This window comes from Mizuhopecten yessoensis, unplaced genomic scaffold (assembly GCF_002113885.1).
Source record: "Mizuhopecten yessoensis strain PY_sf001 unplaced genomic scaffold, ASM211388v2 scaffold3235, whole genome shotgun sequence".
Classification (NCBI taxonomy): domain Eukaryota; kingdom Metazoa; phylum Mollusca; class Bivalvia; order Pectinida; family Pectinidae; genus Mizuhopecten; species Mizuhopecten yessoensis.
Window position 1 is genome coordinate 144,241 of NW_018404943.1, and position 20,779 is coordinate 165,019.

The window sequence follows — 20,779 nt, forward strand, 5'->3', positions numbered from 1 at the left end:
ATATTACATATTTACAATAACATATTTCATATGTAATACAGATATATATAACTTTATATAAAAATTCAGATAAGTGGGTTGTATTTATGACAATTTTAGATACAAATATGTCCCATAAAACATTTTCTTCACCATTCACGAAAATATACCCATAAAACGGCGACCACATACACACACAGAAAGTGAACAGGTGCTTTGGCTTGTGATGTGTAAAACATTTTCTAACAAAGAAATGTTAATGCGTACTTAATCAATAAAGCTTTATCGAATTTAATGTCATTGCGAATTCATTGAGCATTAATATCTTCGATTCTGCTTCAGAACGAGAGCTTTTATCTCCTGATCAATACAGAACGACTAGCCGGTGGGGCTGGAGGAGGTGCAACACGGTGTAGGTACGTACAACATCCACTCACGTCAGTGTAAGTGGATCAGAGAGGTATTTTAAGCATCATCTGCGTTTGTGAACACCTCAGGAGTCTGGATGTTACAAAATGTACATTGTGTAACGCACTATGTAAACGCATGTGCTCTTATATATATAGAAATCGTTAAAAAAATGAAAATAATAACATATATTAAGCAAGTATTATATATTCTTTATGCTTTTTTTTATCAATTTGTGCCTTTTTTGATTTATATAAATGTCATTAAAATCGATATTTTGTGTTATCCCCCTGTAGGCTCCTGTGTCACGACAGACGAAAGAAGGATGTGACCCCAGGATGTGTGACCTCGGGCAGGTTTGGGTGAGTGTTGCTGAAACGGGATTATAAATAGTGGCGGAAACATTACTGTGTTGGTGTATGTGTGCGTACACAAATCCCTAACAGCTGGATGTATCGCATGCAAACGGACCTGTGGGATTTCTGTTCGGTAAGTTTGTACAAGTGGCTTCAGAGAGATAGACAAGTTACCGACAGTCGAGTCGTATGCACAGTTATTTACACAACACGAAACAAGAGATAATTTAAATAAGATGATTCAATGTACACTGTAACTGTTGTCAGCCTTGTTGCAAATCAGAGACCATAACACTAGTACTGTAACACTAAATGGGGAATACCGCATCCATGCACTTCCGGAGGTCAAGTCAGCACGCTGATCATACTGATAGAGAATTGTTTCTCAAATATTTGTAGTTACTCATAGCCGCGTGGTCTATCACTCATGGAGAAGATTATGTGAGCCTAAGTATAATCTGCATGTACCAGTAGAAGGCAGGTTTCACGAATACGTTCAGTGTTTTCTTGCTACCGTTCTTGCTGGAAGCGTGTTACCGACAGGTTAGTACAGCAAGTTTAGTACATATGTTTATGATTTCTACATGGATGATCTGAAGGCTTAGAAGATTTTCGGTCGAATATCCTTGTACATGTACCGTTTCAACCACAGAGAGAAAATTTCTGTTGATATATATAACACCACAGCTTTCTGTGCCTGTACGCTGCAATTTTCCCGGGGCTGAGTGTTTACGGATTATATGCGTACAGAACAGCTGTATATAAAACCGGAGCTTCACTAACAGTCAGTATCAACATCCGGTATGTTTTTTAATATATTTGTAGCCATGTTATACCACAGGTTCTAGCCTCGTCTGTCAAATACACCCACGATTATATTATAGGTGTATTGACAGACGAGGCTAATACCTAAGGTTCTTCAAAAGAAACTGAAAATATTATATTATTTATTAACATTTCAATAAATAAACGTGCACTTTCCAGTACAACAGTAATATATGGTCCTGATAATGTATCATGTTTTCGTTGATACGTATTCGCACTATTCACAATATATACAAACAAAAGAATGACCGTTTTGTACATGTTTATAATATTGATGTGTTTTGGTATTCCGTATCTTCGGTTTTCGGGAATGAAATGTAAAGTTGAAATAAGTTGTCAGTCACCCGAATATAATCCCCTCACACTGAATGGTCAGTATATAGTGGACTATTCAAATTGGCCAACACGTTTGACCAAGGCATTTGCCACGTGTATATCGTGAAGCAAATGTCAATGCAAATGAGAATGACAGTTTACGTTGCGGCAACTTGGAAACACAAATGCCCGTCCAAACTCAGATGTGTCAGGATATGAGAGAGAGAGTTGAAGCAAAGGGTGAGATATTCCCGTCGAAAGTAATCGTACTTTGAATACCTGGTCATCCCGAACATTAATAAGGGGTTGCTTTCAGCGTGCGGAAGTGTGCAGACGCAGAGGCCAAAGCCTACTGGTTGTAGACCTTACGTCAGAGAAATCTGACTGTTCTCGTTTGTCTCGTTTAATCTCAGTCTGTATATCTCCATGCTAACGTTTGGAAGTAGTAAGATAGATGTAATCGTCAGTTCGAGAACCATGCGCCTCCATCAACGGCCAGAACAAGCTATCGTTCTTGATAGGGAAAAGGAGTGAACAGGGTTGACATACTTCGAGCACTAGATGTTGTTTTGCTGTGAACTTTTACAGTTTAGAGGATATTTTGATCATTGTCGCTAGATATCGTTTCCAATAAAAGCTCCTGGTTATCAAGTTCAAAACGTCGAATTGACACGAACAAATTTTTTGACGATAACAAACCCGCTATCCCGCTACTTGAATTTCCCAATAACATTACATTGTTGCGTTGGTATTACAAATTTACTGTTGAAAATAAAGATAATAAATCGGATTCCTAAAGATTTCAAATGCATCTTTTTATATTGCATTATAAGAAGTTTTGTTATGAAAATTTACCAGCTGCACACACCCAAGTGATCTTTTTTTTTTCTTTCCCCTGAATAATACAATATCTTAGAGACGGGGCCAGTTCAAATGTTTCCTTGTTTTGGTTTTTTCTTTGTAACAATAGCCTGTACAAATGAAACGAAGCCGTTGTGTATCGTAATTGTAAATCAAATAGATTCTTATTGGCGTAATTGATTGTTCGTTTAAATGCTATTGGCGATTTTGTTGTTGTTTTCTACCCGGACGGAAGACGTGTTTGTGTATAATCAATCTGATTAAAATCATAGCCTACGTTCTCTATGTATTACGTGATACTTAGAGAACGTAGGATATGATTTTAATCAGATTGCTGTATAATCGTCTTCAGTGCGTGTTCTAGGGGAGGTTATTCGTAGAAACGTTTGTTGAGTCATGATCAGAAACGCGAACCTGATGCCGAAAAGTGGTGGGTGACTGATCTGTGCCATTTCGTCGTGTCGTCTTTTTGCCCCGAAAAGACCATTTGTTTCCTTTCCTCTTTACGCAGTCCAGTTCATTTGGTGTCCAATAACATCCAGGAAGCTATTATTGTATACTTTTGGTGTACAACAACAGCTAAGCTCGGCCTCTTAGCTGGGTATTGGTATTTATTGTACATGCAACTTCAAAGGAAAACCAGGCGGACCACGGAACAAGGTTTGTTAATTCTCGTCTTGGTTTGATACTTCTCACTTTTCGGTGCGAAAAGACGAAAGAACGAAAGTTTAGGTAAGTTAATTCTCATCTTTTTGTGGCGAAAAAATTATCGAACAAGAATTTAGGTTGATAATTTTCATCTTTCGGAGCGAAAAGACGAAAGAACGAAAGTTAACATAAAATAATTCTTATCTTTTTGTGGCGAAAAAACGACCGAACGATGTTGTGATAATTCTCGTCTTTCCGGGGAGAATTGAGACGAACCAGACTGAAGAAATTTCCCGCACCACGACGAATGCCACGGAATTGTCCATGGATGTTCCGCCAATGAAACAGATGACTTCTCGAAAAACTTAAAAGCACCCGGTTTACAACTGTGTATACTAAATGTTAACTCTAAAACGGTAGACGGTGTGTAGGTTTCCAATTAAAAGAAGAAGAGTTTTAACTACAGTGTAGTACGCCTGACGAGGAAAGCGGAATCTGTTCCTACACAGCTATCCGAAAGACTATCCGAGTGGTTCATTCATTGATTGAAACCATGCCCAAAGCTGTCTAATGAAAATTGTAAACTTGTATTGAAATAATTTGTTCTAGTATCGCTGTATTGAATTATCGATTATTATATGACAATAAAATATTCAATATATGAAATCGTGTTGTATTCCTTTCCGCCCCTTTAAATCCACGCCTGTCCCCGGAGATTTGCATTATATTCTGTAGAATGAACAAAGAAGTATGTCCAGTCCATACGTATATATATATATACATTGTACGTGTTACACGTGTTAATGGAGGTGAACAATGTATACTACATGTACATTACGTATGTTTATTAGCACTGTCAATAGAACATACAATGTAAGAAAATGTAATGAAGTCTATATGAAAATGATTGTATGGTATACGTACATATGTATATATACGTGGTCTTTGTTTTGTAGGTGTACACCTGGAATACACACCTGACCTTAGTGTGTTGAGGCAGGGATGACACACGAGGATCGTTCGTTATCTGTTCCTGCTTTACGTATACCTGTCCGAGTTAAAGGGCGACCGTTACACTCGGACAGCCAGCACTTATACTGAATACCGTCATTATCAGGACAAATTGTTTACTTGACTTGACAAAACAGGTTTATTATGATGTGACGGATACTGATTTCCAAGTTTAATATCGAAAGGCCTGGCAGAATTACCGATTACAGCCCTCTACGTAAGGCATTGGACTAGTAGACTTGGATGGGAACTCGGCACGTGTGTCGATATTGAACCGTAAGCAGGTGAATGTGTTCTCATGGCACGTTCCAGACCTACAGGGGCGTACGTCTTCCACCTGTACAAAACAGGGGGAGTTACGACAGCGATTTGTCGGTGATCCATTCCTATTGGACCGGACATTGATGTAAAGACGAACACGCATATATATGCACCGGTAAGGTATGTACTGTACATGTAACATGTCCATTTGATTTGGACCCACAGGTAAACGTACAGTTGACTTACGAGTATAAACGGAACATTGATAACGCGTGCTATGAACCTATTTTATATGCACGTTGATCTCAAGGACTTTACAAAATCGCTGTAAATTTGACTTGTAACTGCAAGTATTACCGATTTCACAAAAGGTATGTATGATATTTGAAATAAAAAAAAGTATGATTGTTGTAAAGTTTAAACTCGTCAGTGCGGATCTCAATGACCCATCCGCACACAAAGACCAAACGGATCAACTTCAACGTACATGTATTTAGAAGCAGGTTCATTATATAAAATATACGTATTGCTTAGTGTTAGTAAATATATATACATGTTGTGACGTCCCGGAATGCCGAAATATGTTGCTTATACATGCAGTCATGATCAGGAGGCGAGTTTCCTCAATTAGTTTAAGATATTTAAAGGATAATGAACATTACTTATCTAATGTTATGTAGTCCACCTGTTGAAGGGACAAGCTTACTACATTGTACGTACTACAATTAAAATATATCGTTTTGTCAATCACTGTGGCTATCATCAAAGTACAGTAGTACGATACCTTTGTTAGAGACCTCAAATCCGTTTGTAAAAAAATAAGTGCTTTATATTATATAAGATGGCGCGTTTTTTGGGTAATAAATCAAATGAAGTTATACCGCAAGAAAGGATGATCAAAGCTCAAGGCTTAATGTATGTGTGCGAATTGTTTTTTTTCCAAATACATGTACCGCAAAAAAACTACAACAGATAATGCCGAAGGTATTGTGTTAGTGTACACTGCATATTTATTTTATATACACAGTAGCCCACATATTACTATGTACAGACTGTATACCATATCTGGCCTAATCGGGCATGACAAACTCTTACATAACGAACCGGTAGCAGCTTCACATGTCTCACACGCATTGACACTTTACATATATATACAACATTGTGAATAGTTAAAACTTGGGTCATCAACGTTCCCTCACTGGTCGGACCCCAGGCTAAGTATTATTTTATGTTGTGGTGGAGCATTGGTATTTTATTGCCGGTTTGTAATATAAACCGTCGCGCTGTTTTGTGTGACGATGTGTATGTGGTTTATATCTTTTTACGGGCATCCTTGTTTTGTAAATATGTAGCATGACGGCAGATGGATACCTCAGATACGTGTATATGAAAGTAACAGGGGAAGTTGCCAATGCAGTTGTATTTGTATACCACGATTAGCGGTAGTAAGCGTTTATGTGGCTGACAATACATATCTATACTGGCAGTATTTTCTTGTCACAGGTACTACACACACGTGTTGTTGGCAGTAAAGCCGTCGGCATTCATCCGGAACACCAATTTGGGATCTTAAAGAAAATCACGTGAGAGGGTCGAGATTTATAAGTAAACATATTGTGTGTTTGGAACCCGGACGTAACCTTGTGTGATCTTCGTATCCACCCGATGTCCGAACTTTATCCAGTATGAGATTACGGACGCGCTATGTAGTTTCCTGTGTTGGGATAGTGTTCCTCGTCTGTACGTATGAGTTATACGTTAACTCGGGGGCTGCCAGAGATCTGATGCGTTCCGTCTCGGGGGAGCGGTTTCAACACGATAACGATGACTTCATTCACGGGGGGAGGGGGATCCGCCGGAGAGTAATGGTGAGACGAGAGGATACCGTTCGTTACACTGCAGATCATAATCAACGGGCTCTGTTAGTAAACACAAGCAGCCAGAGCTTAGTGACGATTACAGCAGACGAATTTAGGAAAAACAACGATATAAAATCGGGTAATCCACTGATTGACGAGTATGGTTCAAACGACCTACATCGGACGGGGGAAATGGGACGAGGAGTCACGTTCGTAGGAACAGAAAAGAAAAAGGTGGCCGAGGCTATTGAGAAATATCACCTCAATGTGATAGCAAGCGATCTGATTCCCCTCAACCGGATGGTACCGGATTCCAGACTGTCAAGGTAATACACGATTTATAACTACCAAATAGTACAACACTGTTTACAGTGTACACATCCACCCTCAAGTGGCTACTAAAGCAATGATATAAAATACGGAACCATTCAACCGCAACATATATATATAATTAAACATATATACCACTATCAACTACACATATATACATAATGAACCGCCTTCACCACAACCACTACCATCACAACATGTATAACAATGTACCACTACCATCACACAACGTATAACAATATATCACTACCATCACAACATGTATAACAATATACCACTACCATCACACAACGTATAACAATGTACCACTACCGTCACAACACTTATAACAATGTACCATTACCATCACAACACGTATAACATTATACCACTACCATCACAACACGTATAACATTATACCACTACCATCACAACATGTATAACAATATACCACTACCATCACAACATGTATAACGATGTACCATTACCATCACAACATGTATAACGATGTACCACTACCATCCTAACACGTATAACAATGTACCACTACCATCACACAACGTATAACAATGTACCACTACCATCACAACAATGAACGATGTACCACTACCATCACAACACGTATAACAATATACCACTACCATCACAACATGTAAAACGATGTACCATTACCATCACAACACGTATAACAATATATCACTATCATCACTACACGTATAACAATGTACCACTACCATCACAACACGTATAACAATATACCACTACCATCACAACATGTAAAACGATGTACCATTACCATCACAACACGTATTACAATATACACTACCATCACTACACGTATAACAATATACCACTACCATCACAACATATAAAACGATGTACCATTACCATCACAACACGTATAACAATATACCATAACCATCACAACACGTATAACAATATACCACTACCATCACAACATGTAAAACGATGTACAAGTACCACTACCATCCTAACACGTATAACAATATACCACTACCATCAGAACATGTTAGGATGTACCACTACTATCACAACACGTATAACGATGTACCACTACCATCCTAACACGTATAACGATGTACAAGTACCACTACCATCCTAACACGTATAACAATGTACCACTACCATCACAACATGTATAACAATGTACCACTACCATCACAGCATGTAAAACAATATACCATTACCATCACAACATGCATAACAATGTACCACTACCATAAAAACATGTGAAACGATGTACCATTACCATCACAACATATATAACAATGTACCACTACCATCCTAACACGTATAACAATTTACCACTACCATCACAACATGTATAATAATGTACCACTACTATCACAACGTTTATAACAATGTACCACTACTATCACAGCGTGTATAACAAAGTGCCACTACCACCACAGCGTGTACAATCTATTAAAACCTACCACTATTACCACCACATATATACCTGTGTAAAGGTTTACTGCATCATGTGTTCCATGCTATTACCACAGCATGTAAACAGATGTACCAGTATGATATTTGTCTTGTAAATATTTTGTTAAATGATGTTTTGCTGTTATTTAAATAATTTCTTCACTTGTCCACATTTATATAGAAACGTGATATTGTGTAACTTAATCTGGCACTAGGGTATAATGAGGTTCGGAGTCATACCAGGTGAAACTGAGTTTGCAGGTGTGTTGACAAATATTTTAAACGTGCTAGCTGTGCATGCAAGTTATGAAATGTTTCTTGTTACACAAACCAATAAGAAAGATTTCATAATCCTTAATTTCAAACCTGAATAAAATGTTTAGAAATGTACATACAGTTGTTGATTGTAAAATCATTATCTACTTGAAACATATCGTTCTTTGCTACTTTACAAATGTCAAACATTGCTGTTGTTTTTGTGATTTCATGAAAGCAATTTAATGTTTAACATGCGACACTGTTCTTTTTCAACAACACGGGACAGAAACAATGTTAACTGGTTATAACCATTTCCCCTATAGAGACACATACATATCAGTTTATATAGCACTGCTAAAGAATGTCAAGAACGCACTGGCTTCGAGCTACATTATGTGGTGACATGGTTTTCTGGGATCAGTACGAATTTCATGGTCATCAGTAATTCAGTATGACGTCACATTTAATTGACGTCATTGTCAGCAAAATGGGCTTCTAATTTTACCCAAATTCCCCACGAGTTTGATAAAATTAAAATATGTTTAACAGTTTTGTTAATCTAAATAGATCAGGAAGTATTTCAAAGTGTGTCCTTGATACAATAGATTCGTTAGACGTTATATATTATATAATGCAGTCCCGATAGGTAAGTTGTATTTGGTTAAAAGTCATATTTACATCAAAGGTTATTTAAGGACATCAGAAGGCAAGTAACCTGTTATACATATCTCAGAATATTGTATGTAAAATATGAACGTAAGTTGAAAAGCAGGGATCAGTTTAAGCCCAGCCCCCCCTCCCCCCCCCCTTTTTTCATAAAATTAATGCGTTTATCGATATATAAATTGAACTGTACAGCTGTCGATATCAATATTAGACTTCCAAATCACGTTATTCACTGCCCGTAAATTTCTAAGTACATCGTGTATATCTTTTGATCTCTGTATGAGGGAGACTGCATGCCATTACTACTCGACCAAGAAATTACATGTAGCTGATAGACAAAACGCAATAAATATGACGTCATCACCACGATGATTATTATGACGTCTCAGTGATTATGTTGGATATATACTAAACGTTTACTGATTAAAAAGAAAGAAAAAAAAATGTATGCCCTACGTGAATTTCACCGTCGCGTAAAAATAAAAATATTCATTTTAGACACACATGGAATTTATATTGATATATGTAACAAGCAATATGATCGGTATACGTGTCAGTACAGGGAAATAAAGACGATATCACGCCCACCACGCCCATCTCGCCCACAACGCCTCAGTTTTACTGGTATACATTGTACATCTGATCACATTGCTTCTTTCTGGCTTTAGAGAAATACGTTTTACTACAAATAAATGTTACTATATATATAATGAATAACAAACTGTATAGTGGGTAATTAACTAATTTGGACAGGATAGTACGCCGAAAAATACGAATATTTAAAATCCTAAGTTGTATACATTGTTTACACGTATAATAAATAACTGATTCGGATTATAGATAGGACGCCGTAAAAATCGAATAATTAAAATTTTAAAATATAAAAATGTAAATTCTAATTATACAAATATTATACCTAGGATTTGGGTAAACACGGAAGATGTTGACGTAGCCTATGGTGAACACGTCGGGAGCTTTTCCATTTGTTAATTAAGAAGTCACGAACTTTATAAAACCAGGATGCACAAACATGTAATGTCGCAATGCTTTAGAATCTAAAATAGCGAATACAAAAAGGAATGTCGTGTTTCACTCAGCAGTAACAAAGAGAGTATGGAACGGAACCTTTTCCAACGTCGTTTGAAAGCATATACTTTTTTTCTTAGTATTGTTAAACCCATTGATTAAATTTTAAATAGATTCGGAATATGAGTTTTTCATGGAAATTGAATTTTGATGGAAACCAAGGAACTTCAATACGAATGAACGGTTAACGTCAATTTGATGACTGCCTTTTGTTACATGTACATCTGGCATTTTTGCAATATGTTCGTCTCGAGCGCAACGTGTTATTTCTTCTGTATTGACCTTTGGTCACGTCTGTGGCGCGATGGCTGGATACTTAGACTGGCTGGAGGCACGTGCATTGTTCGAGGATACTTCGGTCTGCCATGTGTCAAACTTATATCGAATTAAGTCAAGAATGATGGCAATAAAGAATTTGCAGTTCTGCAATCAAATTGAGATTTTTGCATGCCACTAATCTAAAGTGATGTAACGCGTCATTTAAATTCATATTGCAAATTGTATGTCTTTATTCTATGTTTTGTTTATCGAACAAAGAGCTAAACAATTATAAAAGAAACATTTCTGCGATATCTTTTAATTGGTTCCATGTGGCAGTAAACAGGACCACATACATTGACATTTCTGACAAATGACTTCAGTTTTTCTTCGTCAAATTATGAATATCTACGGAAAGCTTTGGTCTATTTACGTTGCAAGCATACGTAGCAACTACTTAATGATTGGACGGTTGAGATTTTGTGGAAAATTACGATGTATTCAGAATATCGTCAGGCTTACGTGTTTAATTTCATTATGTTGTTTATGCAACCCTTTTTTCAAATGGGTGTGTTTTCAACACGTTCACGATGTACTGGTTGGTTGGTGCATGTACCTTTTGGGAGGACTGTTTGTGGTTTCGTTCAGAGTTACAAGATAAGTATACCATAAGGATATTTGATGTTTTTATTCTGTTTACGTATCTCAGTTCCTGTCTTTGTGTAGTATCGTTTCTTGGCTCCACTTGTCTTTTCGTGCTGATGTATTGCTTGCTTTTTTTCGAAATGTACTTTTGACAAAAGTGCTGCTCTCTATTGATACCCACTATCTTACATGCTGTTAGATGGTTCCAATCAATAACTAATTGCCTTATTATTCGCCTATTTTGTTACACTACACATATAGACGAGTTACACATTGTAGATTTGGTTACCGAATGTGATGATTTTGTCAGCTATAGTTATCTAAAACAAATGTCAGCTTATCAGTGCCGACATATTAAATCGGAGAGTACTGTTTTGCACTGTCCATTCCTGTTCTTTCTGTCGACGTATCGACACCAAACAATTATTAGCTTAAATGGTTATGATTCCTCAAGTCCAAACTTAACGAGGAAACATGAATTTGCCCAAACATAGGAAATACAAAAATTGTCCATATTTGTTGTTGAAATGCGAGTTTAGCCTATAATGCCTGCGTCATATGGACGGGCCGTTACGTGCATGTTATCTTACGCAATTCTAGCTCCCTATACGCCATACGCATTAAAATTCGTGTAAGATTTTGAGCTAAACTCGCGATTCCTTTTGAACTCATACGTCACTGACTGTCCAAAACTGCCTCGGACTCCCACGTCCTGAAATTTGTATTTGGTACTAAGCTAAATCATGAGATGGCAGGGTGTCGTAAACCAAACGTATATGTCACTGAGTTCTGACCTCTGACCCCATTCAAATAGTTGTGGCATTCATGGCACATTGCAAATAACTGTCAGTTGCTGCAAAACCAGTGACTCATTTCTGTGTTCCCATTCACGCAGAAATGTGCGTGATTCGCGTACACTCTAAATAAACTGTTTGGGATCAGTATTGTTTTCAATCAGCTGTAAACTAGAGAGCACACAAGAAATATATAAAGTTTACCATTATAATGTCTATATCTACATATAAATAGACAAATATTCCTTAAATAAAGTACGGACTGATAGTCGTGCTGCCCGCATGTGCATGGATAAAACTGATGTGTCCCGTGAAACCGACTTCTTTTCAGGATCTTATAAATGCAAATTGATATGTAATGGATATGCGTGCTCGCTATTGACTGCCGCAATGAAAATAAACACCAAATAGGAAAAGAATCACATTATACGGAGATTGGTGTGCACCAGACATGCGACACGTTTATACCATGTACCCTGTTTCTATATCTTCGATTGTTTTATTATGACAGGGACATTAAACTAATTTAGACACCACATAATGCAAACCTATTCAAGAATGTCGTGATATTCCTGCAGTATCTAGTGTTGAACCCTGAGTAGATGAGGGCTCGGGGACAAACAACAGACGCTATCGTGCTGATCTGTTTCAATCTTCTTTATTCAGAATTATAAACACGCTAGCCCAAGCCATAGCCCTAATACATAGCGATAGACCACATTCGTGTTACTATAATTAGAATTTAGTTGTCTAGCAAGTCTAGATCCATTAGCTTCCACAATAATTGTACATTACATGTACCACGGTCATCAGATGGTTTTCTTACCAAGACATTTTTGCTCCTCATGTAGGATCTCAGATATGATGGCAAACTCATTCGGGTCTAACAGGGTATGATTTTGATTTAAACATATTTTTTTGCAAATAACAGATGTTGCAAACGAATTGGACACAAGTTTTGCCAACTTATTAAAATCCTCTTCGAAAAGAATTGATTGATTACAATACATATCTACATATGACAAGAAAGAATTGTAGGTAAGAGAGGGGACAAAGAAGAGATCGAGATATTTTTCGAAAAATATTGGACACCGCTAACTTAAGTTTTATTGCAAATTATAATTTGTTTTCATCTCGATTGTGAGCCATGTGAGTGTTCATTTTCCACGAAGACGGAGCTTGTGATATACCAATCACTATTCACACACCTTCAGCTTGTCTATTGTCCATTACCTCCCGTACCTTGGTTGCACTCTCTCCTTGACGTTCCTTCCTTGCTGTTAAAATCCGTTTCCACTTGTCCGTCTTCATGGTAAATGCCCATTCACATACTATGGATACGTATATTGTTTTATATAGATTGTTAATGTTAGCTGTGTACGGTATTCAGACAACAGTATTGGTAGGAGAAATTGATACATGTGTATAATGAAAAGTGCATGTTTTGTAGTGAACACAATCAAATCATAAGAGTAGTAGGCAGTAAGTAAATAATATCGAAGTTACACATAACACACATTCATTATCAATTTACTTATCATGCAAGAGTATCAATCAAATTTGCTCTAAACAAATCATAGTTTAGAGAACTCGCACGATTTCTTAAACGACGATTTCTTAAACGACAATGTTATATGTTAGATTTACGTGTTCCAAAAGGAAGGAAATGCTGTTTAAGTTTAGTTTCGTTCTTATTGATACTTTTGTTTATTCTCGATTTAAAAATGTTTAAGGTTTCAGATGATTTAATATGTTCATTAAGATCATTCCATGCTTTAATAGTTGATGGAAAAAAAGAGTTTCGCATAATTTGCAGTCGATAGTTAGGCATTCTTATTTGTTGTGCATTCGCATTCCTTAAATTATATCTTGACATGTTGGCATACATTCGCGTAAGTATTCGGAAGCAATATCGCTTTTTGTTGTATAAAAAATTGACAATTTATGGATCTCTCTTCTAATGCATAATGGTGTCCAGCCCATTTCGATGTATAGTAACTCCAGTTTAGTATATGTTGGCAACCCTGTGACAATCCAAGCAGCTTCTATTTTTTTTAAATTTTAATGTTTAATGGATTAATAAGGATTCCCCAACTTTATCCCAACTTTATCCCATACCTCACATGCATATTCAAGAAGTGGTCGGATATATGTCAGATACATTTTGTCAAGATTATTTCTGTTCAGTATACGTGTAAGTTTTCTTAACGTTGCAATATATTTGGAAGTTATGCCAATAATATCATCAATATGTTCTGTCCATTTCCCATCACTGCTTAATGTAACGCAGAGGTGTTTATGATTTTCAGTTATTTTAATACCAGTATTAATCATTAAAGAAGAATTGTGGTTGCAAGGGTAGATTTGAAAGTGTCACTATCATGATTTCTGTTTTTGTCGGATTAAAAGTCATAAGCCAGTCTTTCGACCATTTTTCTAATATATTCAGGTGAGATTTGATTTCAGATTATATATTAACAAGATTAGGGGATGAATATGACAGTGAAGTGTCATCCGCAAATAAGCGTGATAATGAAGTAAATTCTTTTGAAATATCGTTTATAAATATTAGAAATAATAATGGTCCTAGTACAGGTACACCCACAGTAGTGTTTTAACTGAAGATACGGGTTCGTTAATAAATACTGCTTGCTCTCTATTCATAAGATAGTCGCAAATCCATTTTAAGATATTGCTCGAGATGCCATATTGTTTAAATTTATAAAGTAATCCTGCGTGCCATACCCTATCGAAGGCTTTAGAGAAATCACAAAATACAAATGCTGTGTGTGTCAATAAGTTGGTGAGAACATGAATGGTTGAGCAAAAATCCTGATTGATATTTATGAAATAAATAGTTTTCCTTAGGGTAATTATAATTATGCTTATATACTACTCGTTCCAAAAATTTCCCTACACAGCTTAGTAATGATATAGGTTACCTGATTTAAACATTGGCATTACTTTTGCAACTTTTTATTTGTTTGGATAAAGCCCTAACTGCAGAGAGAAGTTAAAAATAATTGAGAGGGGGAGGGCAATGGGTTATGTCTGAATACAGAGATGCTGTTTAAGTCATATTCATCTGTCTGCCTTAGTTGTATTTAACTACACCGTTTGCGTTCTTCTTATCAAGGAAAATCTTTGAAACAAATGTCATGTTAAAAACGAGTATAGTTGTATTTGCGAACCACTTAAGAGGTGACACGATACTGACCCGGGTTTAAGATTACCTGCTTACGTAGCCGCTCACTGGGTACGTGATGTTTTCTATCATACCATGTTGATCCTGGTATACAATCCTCTGTATCCAGGGGTTACGCTCTCACTTACGCTCTTTGGGGGTTACGCTCACTTACGCTCTCTGCGAAGAGCGAAAGTGAGCGTAACCCCTGGATATCGAGGATCCTGGTATACGTGCACTTTAGTCATTTATGAGAACGATATGAGAAATTCGTAGAGGAAGTCAGTCAATGTTACCTCCCATATCGACATACATGATATATACGTCCCCGTTGTTCCAAACATGCACTAAATGATAATTGTCAACTTATATTACCAATGACCAGATAGCCAGGTATTTAAAACCAGACAGACCTGGGATAGATGACTGTCCTTCAATTAAATTTCTTTTGCAGACTTTTCTTACAATTTTTAATGTTGATTCGTGTACATGTGTAGTTCATATTTTACATATACAAATAATATGATATTACAGAACGTTTGTCGAATGTTTTTCATATAAAAGACAGAATATTCAGTCCCCGCCAAAACTTATGATCGCACGTGCCTTGTTTGCAGTTGCGCGTCCAGGACGTATGAGCATGACCTCCCGACCACCAGTGTCATTGTGCCGTTCTTTGACGAGTGGCCGTCCATCCTACTCCGGACCGTCTACAGCATCGTCAACAGGACCCCGCGCCATCTTCTACAGGAAGTCATCCTCGTGGACGACGGAAGTCAGATGGGTAAGTGACATGGTATACCACCACGGACCATTGCTTCTACCAATAACTTACAAATCAAGTCGCATTCACAGGCCATATTTTGTTTACAATTCATTTTAAGTACAAGTCATATTGCATATGCAAGCCACATTTAGCATACTTATCCCATATTTTGTAGAGGTCAATTTGCGCTACTAATTACATTTTTATGCAAGTCACATTTTGTATACCAAGTTACATTGCGTACAAAAATCATATTGCTTACTACAGAGGTTATATTACGCGGGAGTGTTGTTGTCGTTATATTCGCGTTTTGATTAAATCGGCGAATTTATTAAACGGACACGGTTTTTGAATATTCGATTTTGCAAAAACATATAAACATTCGTTTGATGTATCTGTTCGGTCTGACTTTTGATATCTGGTTCGAAATTGCAATGCAGGCAGAAAGTGATTTTTTACATATTCCAAATTTAATTGTTGCGAGGATATTTTTTTCTAATAAAGTATTTAGCTGACATATATTATCTAAACGATATTCAACGTGACGCAGATAAGGTAATGCTGCGTCATATATGGGATTGTTCAGCATTTCGTCAACTAGAACCATATCCGATATTAACATTACATCCGGGACAAAGTTACTGTAATTTAGTACTGATGTCATGCTAATGTATTCACACCTATAGTTACAGTGTATATTTATACGAAAAAATATCGCCAATGTATCTAGCGCAATGTACTAAAAATCCTAAGTTACCAATAAAACGTGAGTCGCTCAGTTACATGTAACCTGTTTTCACTTTTTTTTGACGCCCCATGTACTACATGTACCACGGACATGGATCACTACACGTGTCAGTGATATGGATGAACAATTTTTTTTATATACTCACACACTCCTATAGGCTGCTTTAAGTATCTAATAGTTTTCGTGTGTGAAATATGTAAGTCTAATTATAGAATATTTCTCATGTACGTGCAAGAAAATTTTGCGCTGACACGATATAAAAATGTCGGAAACATACATTGGAACCTTTTATATATAGTACATTGTACCACACACATACACAATTTACGTCACTTCGTCATTGGGTTAAAAAGCTTCGTGTATAAAACATTCGCAACGTATTTTCATTCATAAAGTGGGAATATATTGGTGCAGCCATTTCTTGTTGCTTAAATCACACCAGTGTATACGTACATGTACTAATGGAAAGTAACTTACATTAAATACATTGTACCTAAAAGATATATAGGTGTATTAATTAAGGAGATATCTCATCATAAACTACATGTACTAGGGATGTATCTATAAATTTAGGAGATATCTTATAAACTGTATGTGATAGGGATATATCTATGAACTTAGGAGATATCTTATGAACTGTATGTGATAGGGATATATCTATGCACTTAGGAGATATCTTATCAACTGTATGTGATAGGGATATATCTATGAACTTAGGAGATATCTTATCAACTGTATGTGATAGGGATATATCTATGAACTTAGGAGATATCTTATCAACTGTATGTAATAGAGATATATCTATGAACTTAGAAGATATCTTATAAACTGTATGTAATAGGGATATATCTATGAACTTAGGAGATATCTTATAAACTGTATGTAATAGATATATATCTATGAACTTAGGAGATATCTTATTAACTGTATGTGATAGGGATGTATCTATGCATTTAGGAGATATCTTATAAACTGTATGTGATAGGGATATGTCTATGAACTTAGGAGATATCTTATAAACTGTATGTAATAGGGATATATCTATGAACTTAGGAGATATCTTATCAACTGTTTGTAATAGGGATATATCTATGAAATTAGGAGACATCTTATGAACTGTATGTGATAGGGATATATTTATGAACTTAGGAGATATCTTATCAACTGTATGTAATAGGGATATATCTATGAAATTAGGAGATATCTTATAAACTGTATGTGATAGGGATATATTTATGAACTTAGGAGATATCTTATCAACTGTATGTAATAGGGATATATCTATGAACTTAGGAGATATCTTATAAACTGTATGTGATAGGGATATATCTATGAACTTACGAGATACATTGTATTGCTTAAACTACAGGTGATAGGGATATATCTATGAACTTACGAGATATCTTATAAACTGTATGTGATAGGGACATATCTATGAACTTACGAGATACACTGTATCGCATAAACTACAGGTGATAGGGATATATCTATGAACTAACGAGATATCTTATAAACTGTTTATAATAGGGATATATCTATGAAATTAGGAGATATCTTATAAACTGTATGTGATAGGGATATATTTATGAACTTAGGAGATATCTTATAACTGTATGTAATAGGGATATATCTATGAACTTAGGAGATATCTTTTAAACTGTATGTAATAGGGATATATCTATGAAATTAGGAGATATCTTATAAACTGTATGATATAGGGATATATTTATGAACTTAGGAGATATCTTATCAACTGTATGTAATAGGGATATATCTATGAAATTAGGAGATATCTTATAAACTGTATGATATAAGGATATATTTATGAACTTAGGAGATATCTTATCAACTGTATGTAATAGGGATATATCTATGAAATTAGGAGATATCTTATAAACTGTATGTGATAGGGATATATCTATGAACTTACGATATACATTGTATTGCTTAAACTACAGGTGATAGGGATATATCTATGAACTAACGAGATATCTTATAAACTGTTTATAATAGGGATATATCTATGAAATTAGGAGATATCTTATAAACTGTATGTGATAGGGATATATCTATGAACTTAGGAGATATCTTATAAACTGTTTGTAATAGGGATATATCTATGAACTTAGGAGATATCTTATAAACTGTATGTGATAGGGATATATCTATGAACTTAGGAGATATCTTATAAACTGTATTTAATAGGGATATATATATGAACTTAGGAGATATCTTATAAGCTGTTTGTAATAGAGATATACCTATGAACTTAGGAGATATCTTATAAACTGTATGTGATAGGGATATATCTATGAACTTACGAGATACATTGTATCGCATAAACTACAGGTGATAGGGATATATCTATGAACGTACGAGATATCTTATAAACTGTATGTGATAGGGGCATATCTATAAACTTAGGAGATATCTTATAAACTGTATGTAATAGGGATATATCTTTGAACTTAGGAGATATCTTATAAACTGTATATGATAGGGATATATCTATAAATTTAGAAGATATCTTATCATCTGTATGTGATAGGGATATATCTATGAACTTAGGAGATATCTTATAAACTGTTTGTGATAGGGATATATCTATGAACTTAGGAGATATCTTATCAACTGTATGTGATAGGGATATATCTATAAATTTAGGGGATATCTTATACACTATATGATAGGGATATATCTATGAACTTACGAGATATCTTTTAAACTGTATGTGATAGGGATATATCTATGAACTTACGAGATATATTGTATCGCATAAACTACAGGTGATAGGGATATATCTATGAACTTAGGAGATATCTTATAAACTGTATGTGATAGGGACATATCTATGAACTTACGAGATACACTGTATCGCATAAACTACAGGTGATAGGGATATATCTATGAACTTACGAGATATCTTATAAACTGTTTGTAATAGGGATATATCTATGAAATTAGGAGATATCTTATAAACTGTATGTGATAGGGATATATTTATGAATTTAGGAGATGTCTTATCAACTGTTTTTAAAAGGGATATACCTTTGAACTTAGGAGATATCTTATCAACTGTATATGATAGGGATATATCTATAAATTTAGGAGATATCTTATAAACTGTATGTGATAGGGATATATCTATGAACTTAGAAGATATCTTATAAACTGTTTGTGATAGGGATATATCTATAAATTTAGGAAATATCTTATAAACTGTTTGTGATAGGGATATATCTATAAATTTTGGAGATATCTTATAAACTGTTTGTGATAGGGATATATCTATAAATTTAGGAGATATCTTATAAACTGTATGTGATAGGGATATATATATATGCACTTAGGAAATATCTTATAAACTGTTTGTGATAGGGATATATCTATAAATTTTGGAGATATCTTATAAACTGTATGTGATAGGGATATATCTATGAACTTAGCACCTGTAGTTTATAAGATATCTGCAAAATTTATAGATATATCTTATAAACTGTTTGTGATAGGGATATATATATGAACTTACGAGATGACTTATAAACTGTATGTGTTTATAATAGGGATATATCTATGAAATTAGGAGATATCTTATACACTATATGATAGGGATATATCTATGCATTTAGGAGATATCTTATCAACTGTATGTGATAGGGAAATATCTATGAACTTAGGGGATATCTTATACACTATATGATAGGGATATGTCTATGAACTTAGGAGATATCTTATAAACGGTATGTGATAGGGATATATCTATGAACTTAGGAGATATCTTATACACTATATGATACGGATATATCTATAAATTTAGGGGATATCTTATAAACTGTATGTGATAGGGATATATCTATAAATTTAGGAGATATCTTATAAACTGTATGTGATAGGGATATATCTATGAACTTACGAGATGTCTTATAAACTGTATGTGATAGGGATATATCTATACATTTAGGAGATATCTTATCATATGTATGTGATAGGGATATATCTATGAACTTAGGGGATATCTTATAAACTGTATGTGATAGGGATATATCTATGAACTTATGAGATATCTTATAAACTGTATGTAATAGGGATACAT

General features: G+C 35.3%; 1 protein-coding gene across 5 annotated transcripts in view; it reads left to right on the forward strand.

Moving 5' to 3' along the window:
* The first annotated feature begins 740 nt into the window (after positions 1 to 740).
* The window catches only part of LOC110447234 (polypeptide N-acetylgalactosaminyltransferase 13-like), a 46,345-nt gene continuing 26,306 nt past the window's right edge, over positions 741 to 20,779 (forward strand). The window contains exons 1-5 of one of the 5 annotated variants that reach the window (XM_021492780.1): positions 741 to 876; positions 1,143 to 1,286; positions 4,349 to 4,844; positions 6,168 to 6,849; positions 15,790 to 15,956. In XM_021492780.1, the coding sequence (XP_021348455.1) occupies positions 6,350 to 6,849; positions 15,790 to 15,956 (667 nt within the window). In that variant the 5' untranslated portion in view covers positions 741 to 876; positions 1,143 to 1,286; positions 4,349 to 4,844; positions 6,168 to 6,349. The other 4 variants (XM_021492782.1, XM_021492781.1, XM_021492783.1 and 1 more) reach the window with 4 other exon arrangements.